The 21,502-nt window shown below is 37.5% G+C and overlaps 1 protein-coding gene across 1 annotated transcript; it reads right to left on the bottom strand.

Moving 5' to 3' along the window:
* Nucleotides 1-6,438: 6,438 nt before the first annotated feature.
* Nucleotides 6,439-15,799, bottom strand: LOC120310661 (neuroendocrine convertase 2). The gene is made up of 4 exons (XM_039349309.1): nt 14,417-15,799; nt 12,247-12,347; nt 10,279-10,506; nt 6,439-7,447 (listed from the first exon to the last, which is right to left on the bottom strand). Exons 1-4 carry the CDS (start codon nt 14,669-14,671, stop codon nt 6,961-6,963), a joined length of 1,071 nt encoding a protein of 356 aa, XP_039205243.1. The 5' UTR covers nt 14,672-15,799; the 3' UTR covers nt 6,439-6,960.
* Between the last annotated feature and the right edge of the window lie 5,703 nt (nt 15,800-21,502).

Raw genomic sequence — 21,502 nt, 5'->3', positions numbered from 1 at the left:
AATCATTAACCTTTGAGGGATGCAAACCAGTAGCACAAAAGCAAGCAACCCCTATATGTGTGATTAATAGTTCTACTGGTTAATAGATAAACTACATAAAAGGCGCCCGTGGACCCTGGGAGCTCAGATAGTAAAGGGACAATCAGAATCAACCCACTGCCATTGTAATAAGAGCAATGTAGAAAGAAGTCAGTAAAGTCTTTGCCTGATCCAAACCATAAAAGCAGATGTGGTCTTTTTCACTGGTACTCTCTGCAAATTTGGCAATAAGAATCTTCTTAATTCCTGGGGCTCTAGAGCAATGGTTCTCAACCTGTGGGTCGGGACCCCATTTGGGGTCAAACAACCATTTCATGGGGGTTGCCAAACAACGCAGTCCGCCATTTTTCCCCCTTTTCCTTAGCTGTGCTACTCCCTTTTATTCTCTTGGCTTTTGAAAGCCAATAGAATAGACTCTCTTGAATAGAGTCTAATTCTATTGGCTTTCAAAAGGGGTTCTAAAATTTTTCAGGATTTATGTATAATTGATTGATGTTTATTTAATTTTTTTATGTTTTTTTGCTGTTTTTAGTTCTGTACTCAGCTCTGGGAAGGGGGGGAGGGTTAATGGGAGGGGGGAAGGAAAGAGGTGGGGAGGGATTTTATTGTAAAATGTTTATAAAAATTTCAATAAAAAACAAGCCAATAGGAATTGTCCAGGCTGTCTCTGCTCTGCTGAGCCCGCCAAAAGTCCCATTCTGCAAACGGTGCTGCACCAGTTAAGTAGTCCTCAACTTACGACCGGTTGAGTAGTCCTCGACTTACGACCGGTTGGGGGACGCGGCATTAAAAAGGTTGAGAACCACTGCTCTAGAGAGTAAAGTACCAATAAAGGAGAACATTTGTAGCTCAAGGTTGAAATGAGGAGTCCTTGGTGCTCTCTGAGATTGCTTGCTTTCTGATGGATATTTCATGACCCAAACTAGTAGTACTACTAGCACTGATTATGTTAGCTAGTTTGCAAGAAAGCAGCCAAGCTCAGAGAACACCAAGGACTCCTCAGAGAGTAAAGTTTGGAAGCTGGAGCCAGGAAGCTGGAGTACAGAGCTAAAAACAGCAAAAACAAGGTTTTTGAAATGCTTTAAAAACAGTGTTTCTCAACTTTAGCAGCTTTAAGAAATGTGGACTTCAGCTCCCAAAATTCCCCAGCCAGCCATGGCTGGCTGGGGAATTTTGGGAGCTGAAGTCCACATATTTTAAAGTTGCCAAGTTTGAGAAACATTGCTTCAAATGATTGATTAGCCTGATACTCCCAATTTCTCGCCCAATCTACATCCAAAATCCATTGTTTTAATGTCCCTTTATTGCTAAATCCAAGAAGTTCTAAGATTTTAAATTTTAGATCTAAAAGTTTCAAGTGAAGTCAAGTGTGGCTAAATTTCCTGGCAAAAAGAGTAAAATAGCAAACTGTATTTCTTCTGCTTCCAAGCAAAGAGTCACATTTTGGAGCAGCAAAGAGTATTAACTAGTTTGGATAGCCTGTGGCTTCCCATAGGGAAAGTTGAGATACTCATGAGTCTGTACTCCATACTCCAAGGTACATAAAACTTTGGTACTAGAAACTGTTAACATTGAAGGGACATAGATTCAGAGGCCTGGCTCTGCAATAAAATCTGAAGATGGCAAAGGAAGCATTCTGAGCATTATTCCGTACATATGACAGCTGCACATGCCATGATCTTGAGGCACGAAAATCACTTCCAGATATTCCAGTAGAAGATTCCACTTGCTTTATCATCTGTCCATTAATTTGCTACCTGTGTCTAGTCAGCCATCTGGCAAGCACTTTAACCTTAGTTTTATCTTCTGTTTTGTAGGAAATTAATAATTAACATTTTACTGTGAAGGCCCCTGCAGTGAACTCTATTACTAGAGTAAATAGATGTAAAGGGGGGGGCTCTGTTTTGTGCTATAATAGTTTATATAACATAATTCCTCTCTACTCTGGATCACTTGTTGAAATTTAGTAGATTTTCTAGGTCTGATTAGGGAGATACTTTGGGAAGCTCAAATGTAGCATTTTGAGTCAGTTCAACATTTTCTACTTCAGTGACAGACAACCTGGTGCCTGCAATGAACCTGCAAGGTAAAAATTGTATAAGGCAAACAAATTAGAATAAATTGTTTGTGTTATAAATAAATAAAATGACACGAGGCAAGGCGAAGGGAGCAAATGAAGGGTGATGCTGTAAGTATGATTTAGTATTGGAAATAATAAGATAGATCGGTCATTCACAGGCAGAAAATATAACCCTTGAAATATAATCCCAAGAATTAGAAAATATAATTTGAAGAGTTATTAAAGAATGAGCACTCCTATTTATTCAAATTAAGCAGGAAATAAAGGAAAATTACATTGGCAGTTGATGCTGCCAATGTAACACAGTGTTAAGTTAAGAAAGAAGGGGGCTGAAAAGTGTCAAATAGCAGAGGCTTTCTCAGAGCTGAAATTTGAAATTCTTCTTACTTGAGATTTCAGAAGCTAAATCAAAGAAGCTGTGCAGTATCAGTTGTTTCTGTCTCTATCTCTTTCATTTCTCTTTCTCAACTCTAAACAAATGAAGTATTGAGTATTAGTTGCCATAAACCCAATTTATTCTAATTTGTTTGTCTTATACTTTTTACCTTTCTGTTCAGAGTTTTATATAGCATTGCTTTTCTTAAAGAAAAAATAGATTTTCCTCTGGAAGCATCCCATAGGCCAGTGTTGGCAAACCTTTTAGAGACCGAGTGCCCAAACTGCAACCCAAAACCCATTTATGTATCATCGGGTGCCGGGTGGGCGTGGCCCATTGGGTGGCTGTGGCCAATTGGGTGGACATGGCTGTGGTGGTAACAGCAGACTGGGTGGGACTAAAAAGTTCAATCAGTCAATTCCAACTTTGCGAGATCTTTTTTTTTCCCGTGAGAAGTTGAAATTGATTGATTGATTGAACCTTTTTTTTGCACATGGCGGCAGAGGCCTAAAGCGAAAAGGTTTTATAAAACCCAGCTGAAGGCCTAGGACTGGGGCAATGGCGTGCGTGCCCACAGAGAGGGCTCTGCGTGCCACCTGTGACACTTGTGCCATAGGTTCGCCACCACAGCCATAAGCCTTCTGAGCCCAAAGGCAGAAAGACAAAAAGAATAAGGTGATGGAATGATACAATTGATGAAGTTAATCAAGGAATGGTTTAATAAAAAAAAGAAATAATGGTGCAATGTGATCTTATCCCTGACAAAATTATACTCTTTCAAGTTGTATCGACTTGTTGAGAAATATTTAAGCATCTATTTCCTTAAGAGACAGAATGAGTTAACTCTCAAAAAGCTCAACTTTGTATAGCCAATGTCTTCCATTTTCAAACTAAATTTTAAGTAATGTCCCTCATAATTATCCTGATTAAAAAAAATTGGAATTGTACCAGAGACATGTAATAAGAAACATACGCTTTAGGATTCCATGAAGATCCTAAATGTTGCTGGAGAGTGGAAAGTCAGAGACATTAATCAGCCAATAAACTGATATAGAATTGAGAATATAATATTTTATGGAGTAAGTGGCATTATTTCAAAAAATATAAGGTACTTAATCTGGGGGTCCCAAGTTGCTCTTGCAGAATCAAGAAATAAAAGGGCTAGGACAATCTGTGCCCAGTTTTAGTAATAAACCAGTAGTTCTTTTCTTTGAAGAATGAAAATCTGGCTGCTTCATGCTTTAGTTACTTTATTTAGATTATTATTACATACTTAACAGAAAATTGCCAATGAAATGTTTTGGAACTTGAGCTGGTGAAAAACATGGCTTCTACACACCTACTGTATATATTGGAGTGCCTTTGTAGGATTGATTATATCAAGGTGCTGGCTTTGGTCTACAAACCTGCATACTGAGTTTTTTTGGGCCACCTGAGATACTAATCAGTGAATAGAAAAAGGAAAGTCTTTTAGTTGCAAAACTCAAGAGAAATGAGATTGGTTCACTGCTTGCTTTATTTTTGTACCGCTAACTATTCTAGTTCTGTATTATTACTTATATTTCTCTTCTATATTGTACAGCTTTTATTCCTTTTTTCTTTTTGAATGATTGGATTTATTTTAGTTTTTAATTTGAAGTATTGGTGTTCATATTGTTCACTGATTCTTGTATCTGGGAACTCAAGGGATAGATCTACATATATATTTCCAGACTAATTTTGGTTCTGAGGCTTCATTAACCATGTCTTAAATTTATAAATTTCCAAAACCCACTTCAGAATAGCCAGGTTTGTAATAGAAATGCTTGAGGTTTTAACTTTGCAAATAATACCCATTAAAAAGATAGACTGGAAAACCATGAAGAAGCATGAGAGACGTTTCAAACATTATTGCAGCCCATAAATTTGTATGAAAAATTGCACAAATCATGTGTGCCCTAATCATTTTGCATTGAACATTAGACACTAATTATTCCACATTTCATTAGAGTCATTATTTGCATGCAGAATGCTAGCAGAAGCAAAAAAATTGGGATGCTGCTAAGAATCCAAAGCCCAGTATGAAAGCATCAAGGAAAGGGTAAAACAACATTACTTGCTGGGTTTTGAAGCCATTAATGTGAGCAACAAATTGTGCTTGCTTCTGCTCTCATTTCACGTTGTCCAACTTTTCACATAAGAAATCTTTCCCCATCCAATCTCTTGCAATATCTACACTGAATGAAGATTCTCAGAAGTGTTCAGTGACATTGTGGTGCTATACTCCAATCTGAATGCAGGCAAGGAATAGCTAACACTACCTCCTTGGCATCAAACTCTATTTACACTGAACTGCAGACACCATTGTGATTTCTGCACTCTGGAATTTCTATGGAACAGAAGAGCTTCAGCAACATCCTCCCCCCAGACACTGCAAAGAAGAAGTAAACTGTCCTACCCATCATTTCTCCTCACTGTGGGAATATTATTGAGTAGTGAGGAGTGAGGAGAAAGATGGATATTGATTCATTTGTGAGTATTTTCTCCTCAAAATTTTGCCAGGCAGGTTTTTATGCATGTCCCTTTCATGTGTTTAATGTAAAATGGGTCTCATTCCTGTGGAATCCAACAGGGCAACTTTCATGATCATAAACAGAAGGTTGGTGTATCTGGTCAAAGCTCTTTTAGGTGGGAGGACAGAGATGAGAAAAGATGAGAAGTGGGCAGATGCTTATTTCTTTCCCCAATCAACTTAATCATTCCTTGCCTTTGGAAAGAGAAAGGTTGGATCCTCAAATACACATGCATCTTATCCAACTATTGTTGTGCTGAAATAACAATAATAATGAGAGGGTATATTTTGCTTCATCAACAGCAATTGATCACTAGAATATGCTTCTCATCACTAGTGGGGATCCCACCAGAGTCACTACCTCTGTCACTGCACTGTTTTCCTACTTCATGATTTTTGCAAACTGGGATCAGTTTAGCTTGCCTGATCTATCTTTTAATCTTACATCTGTTCATGTGCAGGACATCAGAAAAGTAATCTAAGCAGGACTATGAGCTGGCAGCCATGGACACAATTATCACTTCTAACTTAGAATTCAAGACCTCAGAAGAACAGCCACACTATAGCTCATGTGGGGATTATGAATGTAGCAGAAACTCTACTAGTGTTTCATTCTGATGTATCTTCCAAAAAGGACACATCTCCCTGCTCTTTAGGAAATTATTTAGCAAGCAACACATTCAGTTCTCAGAATGTGCTATACAAACTGGGAATTATTTGTACAGACTGGTCTGCAGAAGAACTATAATAAAGCAAAGGGAGGCGCTTATTACTGATATCAATACTTCCACTTCTGATACTGATTGGTGACTTTTTGCGGCCTAAAATAGCTTGAAGGTGTGGGTGTGAACCTGGGTAGACATTATAGCTCAGAAAACCAGCTTTCCCGTAGACTTTATTTCCCATCTATTTATTTCAAGGCAATTTCATTCTTACATAGTGAAAAGGAACTTCCACTGAATTCAGTGGGCTTAGTTCTAGGATACTACAGGCTTGCAGTTTGTGATAATGCATAATAGAGTCAGTATTCTATAACTATTGACAAGCTATGATTCTTATTTTATTGGTTTTGTGAATGTGCTTGAACTGATCTTAGGACCAAACTGTATTTTATACTTTTTTTAAAAAAAAAAAAACCTGTGCTTAATATTTTGTTAAGTTTTTGGGAATGAAAGGGGTTTCTTTTTAAGGAAAAAAACCCCCTACATAAACAGTGGCAGCAAACAAAATAAATAAATAAATAAAATAAACAGATGCACCAGTTTCTTGCCAAGAAAACCCTCTCTCTTACTGCTACATGCTGGTGAAGATATTGGTTAGTGAATGTAGACTTTTCAAAGGCCAATAGTAGCCAGCAGTGAGAAAGATTTTCAACAGGAGAATGATGCAAGATTTTGCAGCTACTTTTGTTTAATTTCAAAGCAATTCATGGACACATAAATAAAATATAATTTAGAGCCCCAAATTTTAACATTCATTCCCCCCCCTTTTTTTAAATAACTGGCAGTATTTCAGCAAGTCTACATCAGCAAGCCCTCTTCATAAATTTAAAATAGAATTGTACGTTATGTATCTGCCATAAAAATATAAAAAGAAATGTGACTGCAACTTTTCTAGTTGGTTGTTGCATGAGGTCAGATATAGCAAAACAAAATAAAATACCCCCCCCCCCAAAATAATTTGTCTTCAAATGAAAATAGTTACAGCCATACACTCTTACAAAGTGATTGGTATGTAATCATATATTTGTGGCTCAGAATTCAGAAATTTCCACTGCAGTTAAATTAGACAATGCACCATTGTAGAATGAAAAGGTTGGGATAGTGATTAAGAGACAATGAATGATATATGCCTAATGGGAACATACAGGAAAGGACAAAGGGGAAATCTAGCCATTTGGCATGCAAAGCAGTGCTAATTCTTGTTTAATATACTTTTGAGACTTCTCTCTACTGCTTCATCTAATTCTTCTTCCAACTCTTCCTTCTTGGACATGGCCAGTTTAGACTGGTAATCTTTCACTATTTGGTCTATGTAGGGTGCACTTTGAGTTCCATGTAGCATTAATGTCCATTCTTTCAGGACTCCCTTTTGGGGAAAGATCCCAACAAACCCAACTTCGAGAACCCAAGTACCTCTGGGGTCTTCTCCCCAAGAATGTGTAGTCATGAAAGGCCACTTGTCAAAGCCCACTTTGGAGTCATCATCCCTTGGCCGCCGACTCAGCAAGATGGATTTTGTCCCCATTGGTGAGGTCATGTTGATATTTAAATCCCCTCTTCTCGTAGAGTTCACTGTGATAACTGCTTGAACATGTTCAAGGTAACGGACAAAGTTCTCTTTGCCCTCACAGGCATTTGTCGAAAGTGTCAGAACCAACTTGCCACCAGATGGTATTTTCCTAGGATTTGTAAAGAAAAGCAATGCTGAATACCATGTTTTCCATAGTACTATCAATCAGAAAGTGCAGATTAAGACTTAGAATGCAAATACAGAAAGACTGAATCAAGATAATTAATAGGTGATTTATTTTTACATACACATTTATGTAACTATCCAAACTCACACATAGGTAGCTTACAACATTAAAAAATCATCATATAATAAAACTCAGAAGAAAAACCACTTCTCATCTCTGTTGGCATCAACAGCACAATCAAATCAGCCATTCGACTGGCTGTCTCCATTTGTGATCTCCAGGCCCTCTGACAAAACCATGTTTTTACAGCTTTGTGGGATCATGAAATTATGTGCTTGCCTTTTCAGGTCATAACTGGTTTATAGTATTCTATTTGTTATGTAAGTTTGTAATGAGCATTCCTACAAAGAGCATCTTGGGCAGATCCAAACTTTCTGCTTGACCCATTACCAATATAGCCACATCACTGAGTGTAAAAGTGAATGTTGTCATCCTATTCTTACTCCCAGCTGGATACAAATGCATATTGTGCCTATATTTTCCAGCTGTGATTCAGGTATGCTATTTTCTACCTGAGCCATACTTGACCAGGAAGACATCCTGAAAAACTGAACTTCAGAGATGACTATAATACTGTGCTTTCAACGTCTTAGTCGCAACAAAGGAATATTGACAGAAATGATGCTCGTTTGTTGCTGCTGTTGTTTTTACCAACACCGGGAAAAAGACTGGGCAAAGCATCATAGATTATGATCCAATGTGAAAGAAGATTTATTGGAAAGGACATTAAGACATTCAGATTCTGCTACATTCCAGCTAATACAATGCAAGGACTACAGCTTTCCTACTTTCTATCATCAGTTTTTGGGTGAGGAGGAAGAACTATTTTCTGATTTTTTGGAAGGTGTAAATGAAGACAAGCAAAATAATAATTGGGTTTCCCTGATGGAAAAAGCATGCCCTTTTTATTTCCCATGGGTCTTGCATATTGAAATACACATAGAAAGCTGCTTGGTATAGTGCTTTGAGAATTCCTACCTGGTAATTTTTCATGAAATCTATTTTCTGCTATTAAAAGTGTGGAATGTAGCACCAAGCTCTTTTTCAGAAAGCATTTCTTGACACTTTTTGGTTCAGCCAATCATATTGGCTTTATATCCAAAGGAAAATGCCATGTAATTGCCAAACTGGCTTTAATACTCCAATTTTCTCCTTCTAAATAAGAATGGGTAATCTGAATCATATTGAATAACCCTGTTCTTTATTCCTACGTGTGGGAAATTAGTGAAGGATAACTAATCCATTGAAGTGAGGAAACAGTTTTGTAAGTTTAAATTGGATTAAAGACTCATCAGTACAGATGTTTACTGTGGATCAAACCTTCCTCTTATAGACAGCCCACAGCTGAGGCAGACTGAAGCTGGGTCAAAGTGTTTTGGCATGAAATTAATGCTTTTTCTGGGAAAATGAAAGATCTCTCATCCAGACAATCTGTGGCACATGGAGAAGGAGGCTTAAATGACACAATTGAGGGCTATGATTTGCTTGGTTATAGCCCGACAGGTCTGCCCCATTCTCTTCAGTGTGGGGGTTTGTCACCAATCCTGCAGTGCTGGTTTGGCTGCAAGTCAGACAAGAAACTGACTACTACATTGCTTCCTTTTTTCTGTCTTTTTTTTTTTTTTAAGAGATGGACCTAGAAACTGGAGAATCTGAAATTGATTAGCCCCTCTTCAGCCTAACACATGCAACTGAAGGACTTGGCTCTTGGGCTTCTAGCACCGGCTGAGCTGACTCCTCCCTTCTTCTCTTTATTGAATCTTGTTTTAAAAGGCTTAATCTGCCACATAATGTCACTTGGCACATGTATGGCTTCGACATATACATTTTTCCTCCGCTACCTTTTGAAGACTCAGTTTGGTGCAGTGGTTAAGGCATCAGGCTAGAAACTGGGAAATCAGCAGTTCTAGTCCCACCTTAGGCTCAAAGCTAGCTGGGGGACTTTGGGCCAGTCACTCTCAGTCCTAAAAAGGGGGCAGTGGTAAGCCACGTCTGAAAAACCTTGCCAAGAAAAATGCAAGGACTAGTTCAGAAGATCACCCACACAGAAACACCTTTTGAAGAAGATAATGTAACAAACTATGTATGCTGTGATTTGACACAAACATCTGTGTAGTAATGTTTCAAACTGCAGCTTTTCAACCATAGTCATCTGTCTCAACTACATAAATCCAGGCGACCACTAAAGGGCATCCAGGAGAGACAAACATTCTAACTTGATGTTGAATCTTAATGGCTAATAGATTGATAGATTGATAGTCTACCAGGTCAATAATTGTGTTGGAAAAAATATGTCGATCTGAGATTACCCCATAGCTGGTGAGTTTTCTCTCTTATACAGAACACCTTTCCTGAATTTTGGTTTAAAGTGTTCATTCAACAACTGTATCCGGACTACCCAAATTCAGCCAGCATCTTCACTACAACTAAGAAAGCTGTAATTTTTTGCTGCCAATGGGCTGACAGGTAGATGATCCTTTGAGGGGCAAAAGGAAAGAAGGGAGGGATTGGCTGAAATATCACGTCAGAAGACATTCTGTAATATAATTGGTTTTAGCTTTTCTAACAGTTGATGTTTAAATTTCATCCAGAGAAAACCACCAAACACTTGCTCTCAAAGCACAGCATAGTCTTATTCCTATGGGGCAATGTAATTTATGTCAGTGTGATTTCTTCCCAGCTACAGGATGAAACGAAAGCACAGCAAAAGATCTATGCAAAGTTCTAAGACCCATATGTTTATTGTTACTTACTGAGGCTCTTGGACTGATCCACCTACACAATGAAATCTCTCTGGAACTGTCTTCCAGTCTTTAGCCATTGTAACCATTGCCCCAGCATCTAGGACCCCATAGCCAAACAAGTGGTTGAATTCAAGGCCAACTCCATTTCTTCTCCACTTGTGAACTTCATCATGAAGCTGGTTCCTTTTGGATGTGAGCACAGTCAAATGTTGCAAGTCCCTCCAAGTCAGATCCACACTGCCAGAGAGAAAAATAGAGAGAGATGACAACTTTAGAAAATCTACTTTGACAAAGACAATTATAAATATCAGACAGTTGCTAGGCATATACTGTATAAGCAAAACTTTTAAAGATAGAAAGGATTCATTTTTAAAGCTCAAAGAATCATCATAAGGAGAGGGCAAATTCTTCCATTCATACACTTGCCCTTCATTTTAAGATGTGCAGAATGTGCAAACTAGATTTTTTTGAAAATGTTGTCTGCAGCATCTCTCTTCCACCAGTATTACCACCATTGTTATCCACATCAGGCTACCCTTCTCCTTTGATTTGCTCTTTGCTTAATACTTTAACAGTTGCCTTTCAATAGCTGGTCCTAACAAAGATTCATTTTGGACTTTCTCAGAGCTGTGTTTTTCAAAGAAAGATCTGCATTATGATCAACCCTATCTTGGCAAAACCAAACAATATGAAAATTGCATTCAAATATATTTGAATGTCTAGAGGGTCATTTCATTCATCTGTCTTCCTCTCACTACCTTGAAAGCTCTAACAATGTCTTATGGTGAACACATTCTGATTTAACAATCAAAGATAAAGTACTCTGCAATAAAAACAATACACTTTTTAAAATGCATGGTTCTGTGGATAAATAATAGCAGTACTATATAAGCAGGTGCTTCTGCCTGGGATGGGGGAAGAAAATTCACAAAATGAGTATAATGCCATTATTTAAGTCCTGCCCCTTTTGTATGCATGACAAGTCTTGGATTATGACATAATCTTGCAGATGTTGACACGCTCCCTGCAGATGACAATGAAGAGAAAATAGAAGTTTTAGATAGACAGAGATAGATACAGATATATATTGTAGATAGACATGGGACAGAAGATGGTAGAAGTTAGACGATAGATAGATAGATAGATAGATAGATAGATAGATAGATAGATAGATAGATAGATAGATAGATAGATAGATAGATAGGCAGATAGGCAGGCAGGCAGGCAGGCAGGCAGGCAGGCAGGCAGACAGACAGGCAGGCAGGCAGGCAGACAGACCGAGACTGTAGTAGATTTTGCTTGAATCAAACTATCTGAGAAATGTTCTGCCCTATTCTTAGAATACTTTGACAGCTGATTTTTCAGACCTCAACCACAGAGGCACAATTCCCTACATATTCAATAAGTGTGCTAGAAGACTGTAGAAAGCCATACAGTGTATTAAGAAAATATACACAACTAAAAGCAATCAAGGTGGAAATAACTAAGTCATGGTGGGATGGAATGGGAGGAGAGAGATCTTTAAGAGACCATTGTGCTAAAAATGCATTAGAGAAATCAATGCCTCTTCAAGAATAAGTGCCATCTTCCATGTACCTCCTCTAAAGTTAACCTAACTGCTTTCCAACAAATTAAGCCCTCTTGATGAGTTTCAAGAATATGTGCAGGAGAAAAAAAGGCTATAATGGAGTAAATTGCATGGAAAGTGGTTTCAGATTCTTCTGTCAATACATGAAAATCAAGAGATATAGAAGCAACCTGCATGGTTTAAAATCCTTTTAAAATCTTTTTTTTAAAAAAAATAAAAATAAAATCCTTCTTCTCTTTGCACTCTTTCTGAAAAACATAAAACAGGCTTCTACGTGCAGCCTGCTTTAGATAGCAATTGATGTTCAGTTCATGCAGGCTGGGTACCAAGCCATTGAGTGGAGTTATTTTCATTTATAACAAAATAAACAGATGGCTGCTTTCACCCACTTTGCTTCCAGGGCCAGAGCAAACACTCCCGCAGCCTCTGGGGCAGCTGCAGATGTTCCTGAGTGGCGTAATGTACAGTTGCCATATAGATCTGTTGTAGCCTGCAACAAAGTACAACAAACTTAATTAGATAAGTGATACTTGAGTCCTCAAGGTGTATAAAGAGATAAATAGAGGTCAAAAAGAATAATCACTTCTTCCTGAGGGTTCATTTTCTTTTGTTTTTTTAGTTTCTTGCTTTTTGCCTTCTGCAGCTTCTTGTCTCCAGGCCATCCTCCAAGACTGTCAGGTCACTGTCAGTTCCAGCTCCAGGGTTTGTCAACCTTGGCAACTTCTAGATGTGTGGATTTCAGCTCCCAGAATTCTCCAGCCCACATGGAAAATATGGGAAGTCCACACATCTTAAAGCTGCCAAGGCTGATAAACATTACTCTAGAGCAGAGGTGTCCAACTTGGCAACTTTAGGATTTGTGGAACTTCAACTACCAGAATTCCCTGCTAGTTGGAGAATTATTGGGTTTGAAGCCCACAAGTCTTAAAGTTGCCAAGATTGGATTCCCTTGCTCTGGAGCACATTTTTCGGAGACGTATTTTAGGATAAAGCTGGGTAAAGGAGGATTGCCATATATCATGTCTCCCAACTTGCTCTTAATGGCAACTTCCTGTGAATGAATTCCATTCATGGGAATTATGGATAAAATTCACCACATTATAACATCAAGGATTTTTAAATGAGGATTAGAACTGGATAGTTTTCTCAGGGTTGAGGGCCACAAGTCACTCTCCATTATCTGAAGGGCTGCATCTGGTGTTATTCAAATGCTGATGACACCAGAAAGAAGCAAGGCTAAATTTTGTGCTGGTATAGGACACAAATAGACTATTCCAGAATAGCAGATCCTGTTTATCACGTGGTACATTTGTTTGTTTTTATTACATAATCACTACAGAGTGATATGTTATGAATCTTTTTGAATAAGTTTCTTAGGTAAACCTAAGAAATCATGAAATTGGCAACAGTATTTCTATATCTTTATCAGGATATCCTTATCTCGACATTGTTTGTTACAGATAGAATCGAAGACCGACTTCTATGAAGACTTTTTCTTCCATAGTTTTTTTTCAACATATGGCTAATAGGCTGTGCAAGAAATTGGAACATGCAAAAGTAGGGCCTGTGTGCAAATTCTTAAACTAAATGTGAAGCTGGACAATTCAGTGAGGAGGGCATTTGTTTGCAATTCCTTAAAATGCCTTTTCCTAAGATAGTGAGCAACTATTCACATGCATTACAGCCAGATGATTTCCAAGTTTACAATTAAATGCTTTTTAATGTTATAACATCTGTACAATTAGTTAACATTTTACTAAGTACATATTTAATTCCCATATCTAGTTTTGCTTAGTTTTAAAACTGAACTATTGTACTAAATATATTTGCATATATAGACTGACATTAATTGCTATCTGATACCAACTTTGTGCATTTTCTCAAGTACAAAAATACAAAAAAGCAAATTCTTGAAAATCTTTATTCAAAACAGAATTAAAGTTATAATTCCTCAGATTATAACTAAAATGTCACCAACCATCTGTTGAGTAGAGAAATGAAGATTGGCTTGCTTGATTTTCATAAAGGATTCATGACCTTTCCATGTTTGTCTTCTCACTAAATAATGAGACTCTCCAAAAGTAAATCTCCTTTCAGCCAGACTTTTATTAAAGAACTGACTTTTATTCAGTTCTTTCATTAAACAGCAGTAAAATAGAATTTTTCTCATCTAGTGTTGTTTCCTCGAATTTTCAAAAATTATTGGGTAGATATTAGGGAAGCCATTATTTATTTATGAGACTTATATACCGCTTTAAGTGCAAGCACTCTCTAAGCGGTGTACACCAGTAAGCAATGTATATATATATATTTACATTGCCCCCAACAATCTGGGTCCTCATTTTACCTACCCCAGAAGGATGGAAGGCTGAGTCAACCTTGAGCCGGTGAGATTTGAACCGCTGACCTGCTGAACAGTCAGCTAAAGTGGCCTGCAGTACTGCACTCTAACTGCTGTGCCACCTCCATTCAGTGGATCAGCTGAATGAAGACAAACTAATAAAATGTACAAAGGTATATATATATATATATATATATTTGTATAATTGTTCCACCTACCACACCAGCTTCAGGATTTCTCTTTCTCCCATTGCTAAAAGTAGAAGCTAAAGTTGAGGAACAACTTTCATCATATAAAGCTGTCCGCCCATCATTAATAGCTGAATTGATGGAGATAGTCCACATGCTTGATGCATAGCCATCACAATTACAGTCATCATAACTTCCTCCATCTCCAGAGGCCCAGACATAGATACTTCCCTTGCCGCCACGGCCCTGCCGAACAGGTAAATCCAGGCAATCAGTTTTAGTCATTATATGTAAAAAACAAACAAACAAACGAACAGTGATAGAGGTATTAATGTGGGAAAAAGTAGTTTCAGGTGGAATCCTCTGGTCTTTGAGAGTGTTGTCAATTACCTGGTAAATCAGATGTGAGCTTCAGTCTCAGTTTTCATTTTCAAGACTATGAAACTGTGAGTATGGAAGTTCTATCAAAAGTGTTAGTCGTAGAGGGGAGGATAAGGTATAAAGGATCCTAAATGTCATCCCAGCTCTCCTGGGTGAGCAGGAGAGAACAATTTAGATAATAAATGTCTTCCTTCCATTTTCAGCCCTGGAGTAACTGGGCAGACTTGTACGGGTAAAGCACATTAACAAATGGATAGAAATGCTCTGCTCGTACAGATAAAACACACAATTACTCAAAGTGATAAATTACTGAATTGTTTACATTTCTGTTTTAAAGATTTTCTCAGCCAATTTCACAATCTGTTGTACTCCCATTTATCAATATACTTACTCAGCTGCTGAATTTTTTTTTCTCACAGCAGTGAACTAAGACGGCCCAGGGAGATCAATGCAGGGAATAATAGAAACAGGACTTGCCCTTTGTAACAATAGAAAGAAGTCCACTTCACTTCCCAGGTTACTTGTTTCTCTTAACAACTGAGGACAATTAAAATCTTAAACTCTGACACATACTTGAGACAAGTGGGAGCTTTCTTCCCACTCCAGATAGCAGATCTGTGACATCCAATTTAGATCAGGACCTTAGAAGGAAGGACAAATAATTTAACTCTCTAAAGCTATTGAGATTCAATCTACTTCCTAGACAGACAGATTGTATTTTTCTATTTGAGCAATCAGATAACCTTCAGCATCATTCTCCTTTTCCTGAGGAACCAAATTTGTAAGGGATGATTGGAGCATTAATTCAATCACAGAAGCCAGTCTGTAACTTACATAGGTTTGTGGTACAGCTACATCTCTGTACTATCACTGAATGAAAAATCAGGTCTATAGACTTTCACAAGGAGTCTCACTGAACACAATTTAAACTTTCATAGGGTTATGCTGTTATCGTTCAGCCCTTCGGCAATTGGACTGCAAGGAGTCCTCGACTTACGACCACAATGGAGCCCAAAATTTCCATTGCTAAAAAAGGCAGTTAAGTGCGTTTTGCCCCATTTGTCACAGTTGTTAAGCAAATCCCTGCAGTTGTTAAGTAAATTGTGCAGTCCTTAAGCAAATCTGACTTTCCCCTATTGACTTTGCTTGTCAGAAGCCATCTGGGAAGGTTACAAATGGGGATCACATGACCTCCCAGGACACTGTGACTATCAAAAATGCACGCCAGTTGCCAAGTGCTTGAATTCTGATCATGTGACCACGGGGATACTGCAATGGTTGTAAGTGTGAAAAACGGTCATAAGCCGCTTTTTATAATGCTGTTGTAACTTTGAATGGTCCCTAAAAATGGTTGTAAGTTGAGGACTACCTGTATGAACAGTATGTCTCATTCTAACTCTGCTTCTCTGATTTATTCTAAGGTTAAAATGTGGGACTGGTGGAATACATCATTTAGTTTTCAACGAAGAAAATTTAAGCCGCGGTACACATAAACAGTAGCCAGTGGGTGAGTCTCAGTCTTTCAATGTTTTGCTTCACTTCAGCATCTTCAGGTTGAGACCACATAGGACGGGGAAGTCATATTTTCCTTATTCATAGATAAAACAGGGACGGGGGAACAGATTTTTAAAATATTAGAACAGAGGAGAAGGAGGAGAGTTGCCCAATCTTCCTCCCTGTCACCTCCACTTTTCTCTCACCTTTAATAGTCAAACAAGCTTTGCAAAATAATAAATAAATCATAAGGCCTTGTATTTATTTGAAACTGTTATCTGGTTTGTTCCCTCTCCCCCACTTTTTCCCCCAGCTGTACTGCCAACTTGGTTCGATGTTTGCAGTGTTTTAATATTAGAGTCAAGCCAACAGATAAGAAAACATCAATTGCAGGAAAGAGTTCTGATCTCCTTATATGTTAAAAGGTATTCTGATAGAAAGATAAAGTTTACGCCACAATTATTTCTGTTAGGCGTTATTGAAGATTGTGATGTTAAAGAAATTAATTTGATGTTGAATCTTATAACAGCTGCAAGATTATTGGTCGGCAATATTGGAAGAAAGATTCTTTGCCCACTATGGAAGAATGGACTCTTAAGGTGTCTAATTTAGCAGAAATGGCGAAAATTTCTGCTTATTTGAAGGACCATTCACAAGAAAGATATATTTCGGTTTGGAGAAGATGGATAGACTATATTCAAAATAAATATGGGAATAAAAAGTTTCATTTACTTTTTGAATAATGAGTATTATTATTATTAATACTATTATTATTATTATTATTATTATTATTATCATTATTATTATTATCATCATCAATAGTTTATTATAGTGAATTTTTATTATATCGAATTGTTTAAGAATTAGGATATTAATTTGTTTATGTATTATGCTTATTTAGAATTTGTTTATTTTTGTTAAAAGGGAGTTAAAGTGTATTATGGATTTGATTTTTATATAGTTGGTTAATGTTATTTAGATTATGACTGTCATATTTGTAACCCTGTATTCAGCTCTCGGAAGTGTGGGAGGGGGAGGGGGTGAGGGGGTTTGGGGTTGTTTTGTTGTAAACTTTTGTAAAACTTTTCAATAAAAAAAAGGTATTCTGATAGGCACATCTAATTGTAAAAGAATCCCAGTCTCAAGAAAAGTATCATCAGATAGCTAGTTTTGTAATCTACTATGTAGAGCAATTCTAGTAGCGACAAGGAACATAAAAATATGAAGAGGACCCAAGAGATGGGTTTTCCAAACAACATGGGGCAAATATGCCTTCAACTCTTCCCTTTTGCATTGGCAGTTTCCAAGCCTTGATAAAGCAGTAGCAGATCCAACAAAAGTCAATGTTAGAATGACGAACTAGTCCTGAGTCAATCTTTCTATTAGTCAAAGCAATAAGAATATGTTTCAGTTATTTGTTATCTCTTCTTTGGAGTCTCTTTTGTTCCAAAATCATGAACAAGCTTTTAGGACCATCACCTTTTTGGCCATGCTTTTCTTGAAGCCAGGAGGAAAACCATTACTCTTCTCCCTTTTAAATCCCTTTCAGCCTCATTTTTCACCTCTTTTCACTTCCCATTTCCCCAGACTGCATTACTTGGATAAGCAATACTTTTACCTCAGGTGTAAATTACTGTAAAAGGAGGAAGAAACCCACCTTTTTTTAATCTCTCTCTCCATCAATAGCTAAAATCATTTAAACAATTTTAGAGATATCCAGCACTGATATCTCCACTCTCAGCATGGCTTTTTTTCCTGACCCCAAAGAGAAAACCTCTCTGAGCTATCAAGAGATCAGATGACCCCAGCAAATAATCAACTTGAGCCTATCCTGTATGACTGTCAAGCAGGCAGAAACCTGTCAGAATAATTTACTGAGTTGGATACACAAATGACCAGGCTCAAATTGTCATATTTAGGACACATTATGCAAAGACTTAATTCTCTGAAGAGGTCTATAATGCTGGGAAATGTGGAAGGAAATGGAACAAGAGGCCAACCAGCAGCAAATTGGATGGACTCTGTTAGAGCAGCAATGGGTATAGCACTGGAAGATCTGAAAGAACAGGTTGGGAAAAGATTAGCAGCCACACACATAGATGTCCTCTATGATGAACTGCCCCTAACCTTGTTGTTCAGGTCTTCCAGCTGTTCACTCATTACTACTGTAACTGACTCCATCCACCTTGCTACATGTCATACTCTTCTTCTCTTTCCTTATACTTTTCCCAGCATTAGAACTTTTCCCAGAGAAGTAGATCTTCACATGGTGTGATTGAAGTAGAATAATGTGAACCTGGACATTTGTGTCTCTCATGATCATTCTGGATTGATTTGTCCATTGATCCATTTCTTTGTTTTCTTTGCTGCTCCATGGTATTCTGAGACGTCATCTCCAACAGCAAAGTTTAAAGCCATCAATATTTTTCCTAACCTACTTCTTTAGAGTCCAATTTGTGCTTCCATAGATTGTTACAGGAAATACCATACAATATCTTTGTAGACATAGACACATCCAGTAGCCGAATATTTTTTTTGAAGGGCTTCACGATTGTTCTACCAAGTTCTGTTATCAGTATTTGCTCCATATAATTATTAGTCAGAAACACATGAAGGTGAAATCTGAGTGGAAGATTGCAGTATACAATCTAAGAGGATGTTGTAAGATGGATATATCTAGATCACACACACACACACACACACATACATCTGAGTTGTAAAACAATCACAAATCCTAATAAACAAAACAACTGAGATTTTAAGAAATTGTAATTAAATAAATGAAGAAAGAAGCATTTTAGTGGCCTCCTGATATGGAAATTAACTTACGGGTACTATATATGATCTGAAAACATCTGGATGGTCACCAGATGGCAGCAAAGAGATACAGAAAAATAACTCTGCTTATGAAGAGCACAGTCCCATATGACATCTTAAAAATAAGTCCCACTGACGTCACGTTTCTTAAGCATACTACCCATGGCCTTTACCTTTCATTATTTTTTACTGCAAGAATTAGAAATAAAAAATCAGGTTACTTCTAACTCTTGCAACAAAAGAAAAAAAAGTAATGATTCTCATTTTAAAAATGCCCATGCTTTTCCTTTCATCAGAAAATCCAATTACAGTGCCATGATTAAATTATAAATTCTTAATGCTTCTCCTTAGGTAATCATTTCTACCTTCGCAGAATCTGTGTCCTTTAGGCAGAGCCAAGTTATTGAAGCAATATAATGTTCCCTAGCACTACCCCCAAATGCGTGGATAAGGAGCAGATCACAACTAAAATAAATGAACTGGGTCTCCAAAGGCTTTCCTTTAAATTGGACTGGCCAAAGGCAGGGGGCAGATAGCTAACAGCTTAGTTAACTATTTTTAGAAGGACAAATAGAAACTGGAAACAAGCAGTAATGAAGCCAGACATATAAATGAAGACACAAGAGAAACCAATGTGCCAATTTTTGGTGCCTTGTTAAACTGCTCATAAGCAGCAAGATTTTTAAAAGAGGATTACCAGTGCAATTGTCATTATTTCTTCCCTAAGGCCCATGGCATTTTCCCCTCTTCATGGACATTAACCTATTAAATCAATTTTTCTTAACCTGGTGCCTTATAAAAGGGCTGGATTAGGACTCCTAGAATTTTTAGCCATTATGAAAATTTGATCACATGATGAATATATAAGTTAAATAAGTGGTTGCATACATTTTTTAAAAAAAAATGTTTAAATCAATGAAGGGCTATCTGTCACATGTGGAATATCTTCTAGCTACAGTACTTCTCAAGCTTGGTAGAAGTATCTGCCTTAGTTTATTATGACTGAAGGAGAAGAGAATGAAGGATTTCATTTGTAGTTACATCTTAATAGTGGGGAAAAAAGGAAGTGGATAAGTTTTGATTAGGAGACTTCCTGTGTCCTGAGAAGGCAAAAAGTGGGATTGGTTCAGCCTTATGCTTCACTCTAGCCTAGCCAGGCAGAAGAGGCAAGCTTGGTGTGACTGGAAAAAACATTGGACAACAGGATATCGATTGTGTTACATGAAGAGGAAGAAGTGGTAGACAACATGTAAAGAACCTCTGAGAGGTCTGTTACTCTCTGAAATCTTGTGTGGGGCAGGAGATACTACCCCTCTGACAATGAACTCCAAACAATGGAACTCATTATAAATCTCCAATGTTCCTTTCCCAGCTATGATATGTCACTTTGAAGGTAGGAAAGGAAAACAGGTGCTCCCTTGAACAGTTCCTCCTAATTTGTTTTCATCCTCAACATCTACCACATAATACTCATATTTCATGAAATAATTGAAATCCTTGTTATTGGCCATGGTCTTTGTTACAGTTTTGTGCACTTTCAGGATCAGTTTTTTCTGAAGCCTCTCCAATCAATTCTTCTACAGAAAATTATTTGGATGAGTGCTACTCGGAGAACGTAGGTGAGCATGCAGCTCCTCCCATACACTAGGCTGACTTCTCTGACATCATTTCTTCCTGTGTTCCAAGCATCCTGGTAACGACTGAGGAAATGGTGAGATTTTGGAAGGCTGGTATAAAAATTTGCAATTGTTGACATCCATTCTTTAAGCATGGTATATACCAGGGGTCTTCAAACTTGGCAACTTTAAGACTTGTGGACTTCAACTCCCAGAATTCCTCAGCCAGCCAGGGCTGGCTGGGGAATTCTGGGAGTTGAAGTCCACAAGTCTTAAAGTTGCCAAGTTTGAAGACCCCTGGTATATACCGCATTATTCCGCATTATTCCTTGTGTACTGTTTGCAACAACGTCAGTTATCAAATCCAATCCCCAGCAAGTCCCATTGAAATATTTTTGGTAATAACACCGGAAGTTTTAAAATCTTAGAAGTGAGAGACAGGGATTATTGGATTAGATGTATCCTGATTTAATATCAAAGAAATTCTCTACTCTATCAAACAAGCAAAGAAGTCAAAATTAAATATTTTACAATTAATTAATCAGTACTGTCATTGTATGCTGCATCCTAACCACATTGGTAAAAACAAGTTCTGTAAGCCTAGTTCTGTAAGAAATTTTCAGTGAACTAAATTACAGATGAAATGAAAAAAAAATGCAAGGATTAAGAAGACTGAATATCAGCAACAAGTTTATTAAAAGCAGAGTTGCAAGTCAGAACAAGGAATTAAATTAAATGCCATGCAAAAAACCCACACCAAAAAACAAAAACAAGAAGGCAAAAAAAGTGATATTTCACAGTAAAGTTC

This window comes from Crotalus tigris, unplaced genomic scaffold (assembly GCF_016545835.1).
Source record: "Crotalus tigris isolate CLP2741 ecotype Arizona unplaced genomic scaffold, ASM1654583v1 scf7180000018260.1040479, whole genome shotgun sequence".
Classification (NCBI taxonomy): Eukaryota; Metazoa; Chordata; class Lepidosauria; order Squamata; family Viperidae; genus Crotalus; species Crotalus tigris.
This window is presented reverse-complemented; position numbering and strand designations above follow the sequence as displayed.

Coding starts and splice junctions, on each gene's coding strand:
- LOC120310661 (XM_039349309.1), bottom strand. CDS start 14,671: ATGACTAAAACTGATTGCCTGGATTTACCTGTTCGGCAGGGCCGTGGC. Junction 12,348..14,416: donor GAAATCCTGAAGCTGGTGTG/GTAGGTGGAACA, acceptor ACTTTGTTGCAG/GCTACAACAGATCTATATGG. Junction 10,507..12,246: donor GCTCTGGCCCTGGAAGCAAA/GTGGGTGAAAGC, acceptor TCTCTCTGGCAG/TGTGGATCTGACTTGGAGGG.